At 42.7% G+C, this 11926-nt stretch overlaps 1 protein-coding gene across 1 annotated transcript; it reads left to right on the forward strand.

Annotated features, from left to right (window-relative positions):
• The first annotated feature begins 1876 nt into the window (after positions 1–1876).
• Positions 1877–11857, forward strand: ALB (albumin). Its single transcript, XM_066548901.1, has 15 exons — positions 1877–1961; positions 2702–2762; positions 3580–3712; positions 4557–4771; positions 5363–5495; positions 5668–5765; positions 6558–6687; positions 7454–7668; positions 7793–7925; positions 8742–8839; positions 8958–9096; positions 9720–9943; positions 10425–10557; positions 11497–11553; positions 11791–11857. The coding sequence occupies exons 1-14, from the start codon at positions 1877–1879 to the stop codon at positions 11545–11547; spliced, it is 1848 nt and encodes a 615-aa protein (XP_066404998.1). The 3' UTR covers positions 11548–11553; positions 11791–11857.
• The last annotated feature ends 69 nt before the right edge of the window (positions 11858–11926 follow it).

The raw sequence follows: 11926 nt of genomic DNA on the forward strand, positions 1-11926 counted from the left end.
TTTACTACCTTGTAGTTATCCACAAAATACCTAAATGTGTGTTTCTGTCCCACTGAATGCTCTCTTAAGATTTGAAAGGAGATGGCTCTTCTCTGACAGAGGGATATGGTCAGTAAAATAATTACAGACTGAATTAAAAAGCTCTTTCCCCAGATTTTGTTAGGCTAAAGCAGCATAGGTCTGAAAGCTCCAGATTGCTCATCAATTCCCATCATTCTCCAGAAATGTGGATTTTGCTACAACCACCTGAAAACAAGCCCCACGTCTAATATTATGACATATCTAACATTGCTTTTCTGCCAACCTGGCTTTCCTGCACCATCCTTCATGTAAGAGTTATCCAAATAACCTTTTAATTCCCAAAATAGAGCCTTGTTCATTTAAATCACTATCAGAATGCTGCCTTTCACCTACAAAAATATCAGGAGCAGACTCAGGAAAATGCAGAAAGTTTTTGCAACAGCAGCAGACTGTAGAAATGTCATTGTATCAAACTATTCTATGAACTCATCTCAGTTTTACATGGTTATTCCTGGAGAAAAGAACAACCTTTCTGGAACACAAGATGTATTGCCTAGGCATTTTCCTGAATTAAAACCACCTGCAAATATTTTGAGCTTAGACATACCATTTGCTTTATTTCAAATGTCTTTAAAAGCTCACACTCAGAAACAAAAGGAAGTATTAGGCATGTACTTACTTAGTGATATTTCCAGAGGACCAATCATGGAATTGTTCTTACTATTCCCATTAGGAATAATAGAGAGTCGTGGCAAAACTGCTCACCTGAGGAACAAAAACAGAGCAGAAAAGGGAATCTTAAAGACTGAGGAAGGGTTTGGAGACCACAGGCTTGGCTCTACCACGTGGGTGCTCACAAAGCAGAGCTGCAAGGCAGCACACAAGCTCCAGTTGTGTGGGCTGATATCCACACACTGGGGACATAAATTAATTACAGTAAATCCTAGTATCTCCCGCTGGGAAGCTACACCACTTGGCACTCAGCAAGGATCCAGCCCTGTACTTGTTTGGGAATTTTTGAAGCATCTCACTGGGTGTCCTGAAAAGTAATTTTGATTTATTCCATGTCCTGGGGCTCTGTGCAAACTGCACATTTTTCCTGTGTCTGATCTCCTAAGTTACTGACTAATCAATGAGAAATTTTACAGAGATGAGAGCAATGTTTAATTAAGAGATCACTCTTGGGAGGATGTCAGTACAAAAGAGAAATTGCAAAAATTCTGAAATGACAGCTCTTGCACATGTTTACCCATGTGTTGGGCTGTTTTCTGGATATCAGTGAACAGCAGCACCCAGGGAAAACCAGAGCAGGACCTAACAAATTCAGGAGCTCAAATCAGCTACACATGTCTAGATTAGCCATGTCATCTCAATAAAGTGATTTACAATTAAAATTCTCTAATTTCAGGTGGACTGAGTCCTCTCTGGGTGAGCTGTTGCTATAAAATACCAACATGCTTTGCTTTTGAACAAATAGTAGCAAAAAAAAAAAAAAAAAAAAAGCTATAGGATTAGCCCTGATGACATTTTTGTCTGATGCCTTGAACTCCTTGTTTGTCATTTGATAAGGAAATTTACGCAAAACTTTATCTTTTTTGGGCGCTGGGAGGTTCAACCTCTTCAGGATGAAAAGGCCCAAAGTAACAACACAGAATAAATAACTAATATCAAATTAATTTTTGTCAAGGGCAGCTGAAGTTTTGTAATCCTCCTCAGGCCAAATGGCAATCCACAAATGCCAGCTCAAGGGTTAATATTTTACAAGCACAGGTAGTGAAGGGTATATAAGCAAATGCTCTTCCTGCAATCTTCCTAGCATTTTTGAGCAATTTTGCTCACATCATAACCTGTAACCATGAAGTGGTTAACATTAATTTCATTTATTTTCTTCCTGAGCTCTGCCAGATCCAGGAATCTGCAAAGAACTGCACGGGATGCAGGTAAAAAAGGACTAATTACTTCTCTTGGAAGTCTTTTTTCTATCAATTTAATGTCTTTAATTTAGTTTCACTAACAATTCGCGGGAGCCTGATCCATGTTGAACAGAAAAATGTGCTTGACTTGAAAAGAAACTAAATGAAGAGACAGTGGGGAGATGGGTAGGACACTCAGGACAACTGAGCTGAGCAAGTGTGGTGCCATGCCTCTGCAACATCTGTGTGGAGCATGAACAGATGTCAATGAGTCAGGATTTCTTCCTTTCCCACCAGGGAAAAAGCAGCTGCACTGTGCTTGTGGAATTTCTGTCTTTTGACAAGTTAATAACTCAGTGTTCAGAGGAAGAAGGTTTGCTCTAATCAAACTGCAGCTGCACTGCTTTATTTGCAGTGTTTGGGGGTGGTGGTTGTTACCCAAAGGACACATTTGCTAACCCTAAATAGTAAAGGCCCAACAGTCCTTTTGAGTATCTGAATGAAGTAGCTACTTACAGAGGTAAATATTCTATTAGGATCATAAAAATCACAGGCTGGGGTTCCCTCAGAAGGACAAGCAGACCTAAGAGTCAGGTATCTGTAGACAAATGAACAAGAAAGAGTTCAAGTTCCAAAGTTAATTAAAGGAGTCAGGTGAATACTGAACATGGGGAGAATCTGGCCCATGGGGCCCAGAATGTGTTTTCAGGGTCCAGCACAGCCAGTATGACAGTGAGCACCACTGCTCCCTCTGTTTTCCTTCCTAGAGCACAAGAGCCCGATTGCCCACCGCTTCAACGACCTGAAGGAAGAGACATTTAAGGCAGTGTAAGTGAATGTTCAACTTCATCTTCTGATGGCTTTTTTGTCCCTCTTGACACTGTACCAAAAAGGCAAAGTAAGACACACTGTATGAGCTCACAGGGAGTGTGTATGTCTCACTGAAACACTGACTTAGCCCCTTACTGTTACTGCAAAACCTAGAAATATTTTAAGACCTGCAAACACCACAATGACTTACTTCCTCTCTGGGAAAAGAACTCCTTGCAAAGCTTGTGAAAAAGCCTCTGTTCCTTCTCTGAAAATAAAATAGGCATGAGGGATGCAGGTTTGCTACTCCTAGAAGAGAAATTATGCTGCATTGGCAACATTGCCAGAAAAACCACAAACTATCAACCTCAAAAAACAAACCTGTGACAGGTTTTCTGAGACAAATCAGTCATCTTCATTTGAAACTAATTTTGGGAAAGACAGAGGGCCCTGACAGACATGTAAGGGCTGACAGATGGCAGCCTGAAGGTCATAATTGGTAACAGTGGCCAAATCCAGCTTAGGTCATGGCATTTATGAGTCTGCTGGTAAAAGCAACAGAAAACTCCAATCACAGTCTCTTCTGGTTTGTTTATAATTTAATATTCAAGACTTTTTTATTGGGAAGGTAGAAAGGTTATTGAGAAAGTTAAAAACATGTTCAGAGAGGAGAAGAGAATAAGACAGATGTAGAATATGGCACTGTGCTCTGCATGGTATTCTGGTGAACCTTTGTGCATGTCATTTGAAGAAACCAGTTCATTTCTGAGGCATCTTTGAAAATACTGCCTGATGTTTCTCAGTGTTATGTTCCAAACTGTGCTTTGTGTTTCAGTACCATGATCACATTTGCCCAGTACCTGCAGAGATGCTCCTACGATGGACTGTCCAAGCTGGTGAAGGATGTGGTTGACCTGGCACATAAGTGTGTGGCCAACGAGGACGCTCCCGAGTGCTCAAAACCACTGGTAGGCAGTGAAACTTCACTAATGCATTTCTCCTCGCTTTGTGCATCTGCCAGGATCACCCTGCTTGAGGACTTACACCTGAACCTTACAGGTGGGCCTGTTGTCACAGGCCAACGCTCAGATTTCAGTGCTTAAACAAAGAACTTGGTTTTGTCAGGTTCTAAACCTCTGCCTTTAACAAGTGCCTAAATGATCCATGGAGCCATTATGTTGGAGACCAAATACCACACTTTGGCACATTCAGCCTAGCATTGCCTGAAAATACACATTAGCACTTGGTACAAAACCCCAGGTGTGAAGTACAGGCCTAATTCTAGGTATTAAAGTGACCCAAGTGTGTGGATTTTCACACTGGGGTGACTTGAAAAGGTGTCTGTGCTACTTTAAGGCACTTAGTTTATGAGGGTTTAAAAAATTCCTCTAAAATCAGGTAACCCAAGAAATGTGCAGGTGTTTAGGACTCCTGGACATCTAACAGTTTCAGCTAGATATGAGTTCTCCCTAAAGGTTTCCACCAAATTCTGCTTCAAATCATCTGAAAACTCAGTTTAGTTTATAAAACTCAGTTTAGCTTAAAAGTAGATCACTGTCTTGCACAGAGTACTTTAAATTATAATTAATTTTTTTCAGTAAAGCATTGGAACTGTTTTGATACCAGACTACCTAAAATAAAACTTTATAAAATTATTGAAAAACAGTAGATTAATTTGATTTATGGTCTAAATCTTATTCAGTAAAAACCTATTTACTGTTCAGCCTGGCTTTTCTTTTGCAGATAAGCAGACAACACATGGCACTATCTATATATAAACACTAGTTGTGACCCTGCCCTCTCCCTTTCCAGCCCTCTGTTTTCCTGGATGAAATCTGCCAAGTGGACAAGCTCCGTGACTCATACGGTGACATGGCTGACTGCTGTGGTAAAGCTGATCCCGAAAGAAACCAGTGCTTCCTGTCCTTTAAAGTGCAGCACCCAGACTTTGTCCAGCCCTACCAGAGACCAGCTGCTGATGTCATCTGCAACGAGTACAAGGACCACCGCGTGCAGCTCCTGGGAAAGTAAGGGAAATGGCCACTTGTCCTCTCTTACCCTGATCACATTTTCTCATCTCTCGCAAGAGTAGGTTTTTGCATTCCAAACAGGGGTTAAGGATCCCATTTTATACCTCTTGGGTGACCTTTCTTCCCCAAACCTGCTGAAAACTCAGTGTTTCCAGTCCTGATTAAATAACTTATTCGCTCCAGCTCCCCACTACTCTTTGTGTAGTTGGCAAGAAGGAAGAAAGGTAACAGTGAAAAGAACAAAAATTGGCAATAAAATGTTGGTGACAGGTCCATAGATGAACTTTTCACACTGAAAAACAGAATTTTCAAGTATTTGACAACACATTTTAAGAAGCAGATGGATGTCAAACCAGATGGCTGAGAACATCAGGAGTTCACCCTTTACCCACAGTTAGTGAGTCCTGCCTTGGGAAGGGTGAGATTTAGCAGAGCATTTCCCATCAAGCAGGCATTAGGTCTCAAAAGCAGATTACTGAACTAGATTTCTGAAGTAGATTTCTAAACTAGAAAAGAAGTTAGAGAAGCCACAAGAGGTTTAAGGCCATTTACTGGAGCACAGAACAAACGCTCTCCTTTTCCTTCTAGTTTCGTCTACAGTGTTGCAAGAAGAAACCCCTTCCTGCACGCCCCAGCCATCCTGGGCCTGGCTGCTGAGTATGAAAATGCACTTAAAAGCTGCTGCTCAGAGAGTGATATTGGTGCTTGCTTGGATGAAAAGGTACAGCACCTTGGTCTCTGTGGATAAACACTAAGCAACTGAGTGAGAAACAGGCAGAATGCTACTGTTCATGCAAAGCTTTGCATGAAGAACTTGGAGAGACAGGCCAGGATTAATCCTATCCATTGCACATAATGAGTTCAATGTGACAATGTGTGTCCTGTTACCACAGGCAGCTGTCATCAAGGAAAGAGCCAAGAAGATAGATGTGCAGCAGCAGCACGGATGCAGGGTCCTCGACAAGTATGGTGAGAGGACTTTCCAAGCAAGGTAAGTTCCCATCACTTTTTTGGATAAAATGTAGGCTTGTCAGCCTGTGAGAGAGATCTAGGAAAAGCTCAGCTTTGAGAGTTGCAGAGCAATTAAACCATCTCTGGAACCAGTCCAGAGGATGGAGAATTAACTGTTGGAATGTTCCTTAGAACCAGAGATCCCAGTGTGTTTAAGGCACACTTTTGCCAAAGCTGTAACCCTACTCCAGTGCCTACAGCTTTTGGTGATGGACACATCACTAATCAGCAGAGTAAGGTGCTAGTTTGAACCTTAAGCCAACCAAAAAGTCAGACTTGGCAGAACCACAGTTGTTAAAACATTTGATTGTAAGACAAATAAAAGCTTTTGCAATTTAATAACTGGATCACCTGTTGGGGCACAGAGAGGTGCTTTCATTCTGTGGCCAGTGTGATATACCAACATTGACTAGGATTATCTTATAGACATAGTCAGCTTTCATTTAAAGGTGTCATCAGGACTGTATCGACCTGTGCCAAGCAACCTGGAGCACTTTCCAGGTGCTCAAGAGTGATGGGGAATACTGGGGTGTGATTCTTACAGTTCAGGCAGAACAGGAAAACCACAGACTTGGTCCTTTCTGGCTTTACTGGGGCAGATGTTGATGCCTCTTTTTTTTTTTTTTTTTTGTTAGCCACCAGGAATTAGATGAGAAGAATGAGTCTTTTCTTGAAACAATCCTGACCTACCTTACCATGTGTTGGTGACTTGCAAGGTTTCTGTTCCCTACAGTGCTTTAAAACAAGGGTCTTTTTCTCCTTTTCTACCCAGTAAACTCGTTCGTTTGAGCCAGAAATACCCCAAGGCTCCCTTTGCAGAGCTGGTTAAGATGGTCCACGATGTGAAGGATGTCTACAAAGAGTGCTGCGATGGGGACATGGTGGAGTGCGTGGATGACTGGGTGAGCTCACTGTTTTAGACCGAAGTTGACATATTTGAAAGATATTTAGAAAGACAGTAATTTGTGCAGCTACATGTTCACAGTCCAGGGAACTTAAACTGGTACTCAGCACTGCTGGAAGGTTCCTCAAGCACTCAAAAGCTCAGGATAAGCACAGTTGACTCTTACTCGAAGTAGGTTTCAGCCCAGCTCTGGATCTAGCCCTGTCAGAACATTTATCAGGGAGGCTGCTTGATGGTATTTATTCACTTCAACTCAATCATAAATAAAGGAAAAAAAAGCAGAGTCAAAAAGGCTGCAATTTTTCCTCCTGCCCTGTCAAGCATACTGTCACTAATCCAGCTTTCCTGTAGTGCTAATGAATGCTAGAGAACAGATAAACAAGCCCCTGCAATAGTGAGATAATGTCAATATTGCCTGGCTGACTCCAACTTGAACACACTCATTGACCCGGCTCATTCCAGGGCTCTGGGGTTAGTCCTCCATCGGAGCTGGGCATCCTGTCAGGAATAACAAGATCCATCAGGCATCCTTGTGACAGAACACTCAGGGATGTGCCCTGGCTCACCAGAGTGTCTAGGATCAGGGAGGGAACCATGCCCCAGTTATTTCTCTTTGTGTGAAAACAGCATTTTTTAGCTAAGTGCTAAGTAAAGAGGTGACCTGAGTGAAAAGAGAAGAGTCTGAAGCTAAGAGAGCAGATTAATTAACCTGTCTTTAAATTATTATTTCATAGCTTGTCTGATACTATGTATTAATTTTACAGTCAGAGCTCGTGGCCTCTCTGTGCTCTAAACAAGATGTTTTCTCAAGTAAACTCAAGCCCTGCTGCGAGCTGCCAGCTGTGGAAAGGACCAAGTGCATCATGGAGGCAGAGTTTGATGACAAACCTGACAACCTTCCTTCACTAGTTGAAAAATACATTCAAGATAAGGAAGTGTGTAAAAGCTATGAGGCAAACCATGATGCATTCCTGTCAGAGTAAGTAGTGCCCAGAGCATTGCAGGCTCATTGTTCCCCCAAGGAAACGTCCTTGTTACTGCTGCACTGTGCTGAGGACAGAAGCACGTTACTCAGGAGCTCTGTCTGCTGCTGTGCCTTCCAGGTTTGTTTATGAATATTCACGAAGACACCCTGAGCTCTCCACACAGCTGGTTATGAGGATTACCAAGGGATATGAAACACTCCTGGATAAGTGCTGCAAGACAGACAACCCTGCTGAGTGCTACGGGAACGCTGTAGGTGCAAAGCTGTGTTTGCAGCTGGCTTGAATGCTGGGCTGGTACCTGTCATCAAAGAACTGTGTTGAGGAGCTCCCACAGCAGACCAGACAAAGCTTTTGGAGAGACTAATTCCAGGGGGAGTTAATGTCCTGGTGGGAGATGAAGCAGTCCATGGCCCATGGCAAGGATGCAGGGTTATCTCAGATTACAGAGTAACCAAATTTGTCACATCACATTATTTCAGACTAGTCTCACTCAACTAACTGTCTGATGCCTCTGTATCTCTGATGTGATTCTGCTTGTCCTGAGGCTGACAATCAATAGCTCAGTTATTGTCTGAGCTCCACAGCCTGCACTGAGTATGGCTGCTCATGGATTGTGATGGGAGAGAGCGTGCATGGCCAGCACACAGAGACACCTAACAGGTCTGAGCCACAACTCAGTCACACACAAGACATAGCATAAGTTGAGTTTTCCTTAAAGCTTTGGCCAAGAGATGTTCCCCTCGTGGTTGATAATAATTTGAAATATTTACTTGATTTAAGCAAATAAACATAAACCCCCACTGCTGAGAAAATAAGTCCAACAGGTAATTAACTTAAACTAAATTTTAAAAATGCGGCTGCCTTTTTCAAGGAAATTTCTGTTAGAACTTAAGATGCACAAGGGAATCAAATCCTGCCTACACCAGCCTGGCTATACAGAAGTGATCAACCTTGCAAAATGAGTATTTTGTAGATAAGGCTTAGAAGAGGACAGAAGTTACATTTGTATGACTGTTAGCAGCAAGTCCTGCTCTAATATCACAAACAAATTTGCACTTGTTTGCAGCAAGAGGAACTGAACAAGCACATCAAGGAAACCGAGGATGTGGTGAAGACCAACTGTGAGCTGTTCAATACCCACGGCGAGGCAGACTTCCTTAAAGGGTGAGCGATTCCTGAGAAACATTCTGGAGTCCTCACTTCCCTTTTCCCTTCAGTGGCCCAGATGTGCCCATATTTGAGGAATGCTCTACTAACTGTCATTTTGATTTGACTTGGCCAGAATTCTGGTCCGCTACACCAAGAAAATGCCTCAGGTATCAAGTGAGACCTTGCTTGAAATCGGGAAGAAAATGACAGCGGTTGGCAGCAAGTGCTGTAATCTCCCTGAGCACAAACGCATGTCTTGTTCTGAGCACTACGTGAGTACTTGGATTTCTTCTTTCCCCTTCTCCTCCTGGAGATTTTCCCTGTTCACAAAAACACTGCATTCTGGTGAGATAGCAAACAGTGTTTTTTCATAAACACCACGCTAAGCATCTACCTAACAGAATTCAAAGTCTGTTCATTTTTTAATGGATGTGAGAGCTTAAATACCTAGCTGATGGTAACTTGTGAGAATTTTAGTTAAACTTTGCTTTGTCTCAGCAAGCAAGAGTGAGTTCATAGAATTGGGAATCACAGAACCATAGAATGGCCTAGGTTGGAGGGAACCTTAAAGATCATCCAGTTCCCACACCCTGCCATAAGCAGGGGCACCTTCCACTGGACCAAGTTGCCCAGAGCAACTGAGACTGGCAGGTTGCATTTGGGAAATGTCCTAAAACAGTGTCCTAAAACCCTCAAACCTACTGATTGGAGCCCAATGCCCTGACTGTTTGCAGATGAAGAAATGCTTCACTCCAGGAGTACCTATATATTTTAAATTTTAAACACGTACCACATCTCAGCGGGTGTTTCCAGCTATGCTGTTGTGATAAAAACATCACTTAGTTGCTGTGGTTTTTTGGGAAGATGTAACTAATCTTTGCTCTTTTCTTTTCAGCTGAGCATCATCATTGAAGACATGTGCAAGAGGCAGGAGAGCACCCCCATCAATGAGCAGGTTTCCCAGTGCTGCAACGAGCTCTACTCGTACAGGAGGCCATGTTTCACTGCCATGGGCGTAGACACCAAATATGTGCCGCCAGCCTTCGACCCCATGATGTTTAACTTCGATGAGAAGCTGTGCACTGCTCCTCCGCCTGAGCGCGAAGCAGGGCAGCTCAAGTAAGCCCCAAGAAACACCTTGTAGGGGAGTCCTGAACTGCAGCACTTGGGAGTACAGAAGGAAGCTCCACCCTGTTGTGTCATCTGACTGGGGCTACACTAGTGACACAGAAATCCACATGGAACTAGGTGTTTGCACTGACCTGGTCAGCATATAACATCATGTAGTGTGGAAGAGGCAAAAGAATTTTTTATTCACTGAAATCACTCCCTTAACTGACCAGTTTCATGTAGGCCCACTGCCAGTGCAGATCTTGGGATGTACTTAATTAGGACAACATACAGATCATTTCTCTAAGTTTTTACTCAGCTGCAACTGATGGTTGTGTTAGACTGGGAGTTTGGAGTCACCAACAGGCACAGATTCATCTAGGCATGACAAAAAAACCCTGAAATGAGCTGTGCCTGGGGGAATGGTGTCTTGTAAAGCAGGAATCCTACAGCAGGCAAGATTAATTGCGTCTTGTGGCTTTCTTTTCAGAATGCTCGTCAACCTCATCAAGCGCAAGCCCCAGATGACAGAAGAACAAATAAAGACAATTGGTGGGAGTTTCACTGCCATGGTGGAAAAGTGCTGCAAGCAGGCAGATGTTGAGGGGTGCCTTGGAGAAGAGGTACTTTCTATCCCCTTTTTTTTAAAGAAACAAAACACAAAATACACACACACACACACCACCACCAAAGCAACAAAAAATCCTCAAACAAAAACAAACAAAATACCTCAAAGCACATATACAGGAAACTGGGAGCTGAGCACTACAGAAAGCTGTTCTGCAAACTGCTGTGGTCACTTGTCCACGTGCCTTTACAATAAACAGCCGCAGCTCACTGTGTACCTTGGCTGCACAGGTTACAGTCACTGAACAATTTCACATGGAGAAGTTGTCTGGAGGTCATTTAGTCAAACCACCTGCTCAAAGCGCATCTCAGTCCTAGATTAGGTTAAGTTCTCTCAGGTCTTGTCAGAAGAGCCACAGATGAAAAATACACACATGTAGAATTTAACTTTCTCTCTAGCATACATAAACTTCCTTTTGTGCTACAGCTCCTTACAAAACTTCTAGGATTACCAGTAAAAAGCGCATCTGGATCAATTCTCACAAGTGCCTAGCAAATACAGATCTACTGGGAGTTTGCCTGATCATGTCACAGAAAAGGTTTATCTGCAGCCATATGGCATTGCCAGCAAGGATAAATGACAGTTTGCAGTAGCAGCCTCATTATATTGTAAGGCACAGAACTATTACTAATATCTTAAAGTGCTTATTAATTGAATTCTTTTTTTTATTTATATCCTAAGTGTTACATAGTTAAATATATAGGGAAGACTTAGGAAAGAATTATTTTGTCTCCAACCAGTTCCAAAAGTGTCTTTGCTACTTTGACAAAGCTGGAAGACACACAACATCCAGGGGCACATGGGTCCTAGGGTCAGGAAGTACCATCAGAATTATCCCTTGAACCATAATTCAGGCACGAGTTTAAGTTTCTAACAGCTCCTTCTCAAGCACAACCTGCTTTTCTCTGACAACTGTTTGTGTTCCTTTTCCCAGGGTGCTTCCCTAATAGTCCAGAGCAGAGCCATATTAGGAATTGGTGTTTAACCTAAGGTAGGTAGCAGCAGTAATACACAAATACCTTTTTCTGTCAGTCTGTCTGCCCCTTCCTGCCCACCCTTCCACCCACTTCACTTCCTTATCCCCAAAGAGCATCCAGCTTCCCTTTAACCACCACCTGTGCTTTCCCTAATTGTTTTACCACCTGCCACTACACAGGGCTCAAATAACTGAGGTGCTGCCAGTATGCTGCCATTTTACAAAATCCTCCCTTTTGTCTCTCTGATCTAGGTTGCCAGTGGGAAAACATGAAGAAAAACCTGTGTAACGTCTCCCACCCCTTACCCTTTTTCATTTGGTACTGAATGAATATTTCATAAATCATCAGTGTTTTGTCACACTATGTGCTGTTCAATTCCTTCTCTAA

The sequence above is a fragment of the Molothrus aeneus genome, chromosome 4 (assembly GCF_037042795.1).
Source record: "Molothrus aeneus isolate 106 chromosome 4, BPBGC_Maene_1.0, whole genome shotgun sequence".
In the NCBI taxonomy this organism is placed as follows: Eukaryota; Metazoa; Chordata; class Aves; order Passeriformes; family Icteridae; genus Molothrus; species Molothrus aeneus.

Excerpts from the sequence above, each read along its gene's own strand:
- ALB (XM_066548901.1), top strand. The coding sequence starts at position 1,877 with ATGAAGTGGTTAACATTAATTTCATTTATTTTCTTCCTGAGCTCTGCC. Across the intron at positions 6,688-7,453 it reads TGGAGTGCGTGGATGACTGG|TCAGAGCTCGTGGCCTCTCT; the intron begins GTGAGCTCACTG and ends TTAATTTTACAG. Across the intron at positions 8,840-8,957 it reads GAGGCAGACTTCCTTAAAGG|AATTCTGGTCCGCTACACCA; the intron begins GTGAGCGATTCC and ends TGACTTGGCCAG.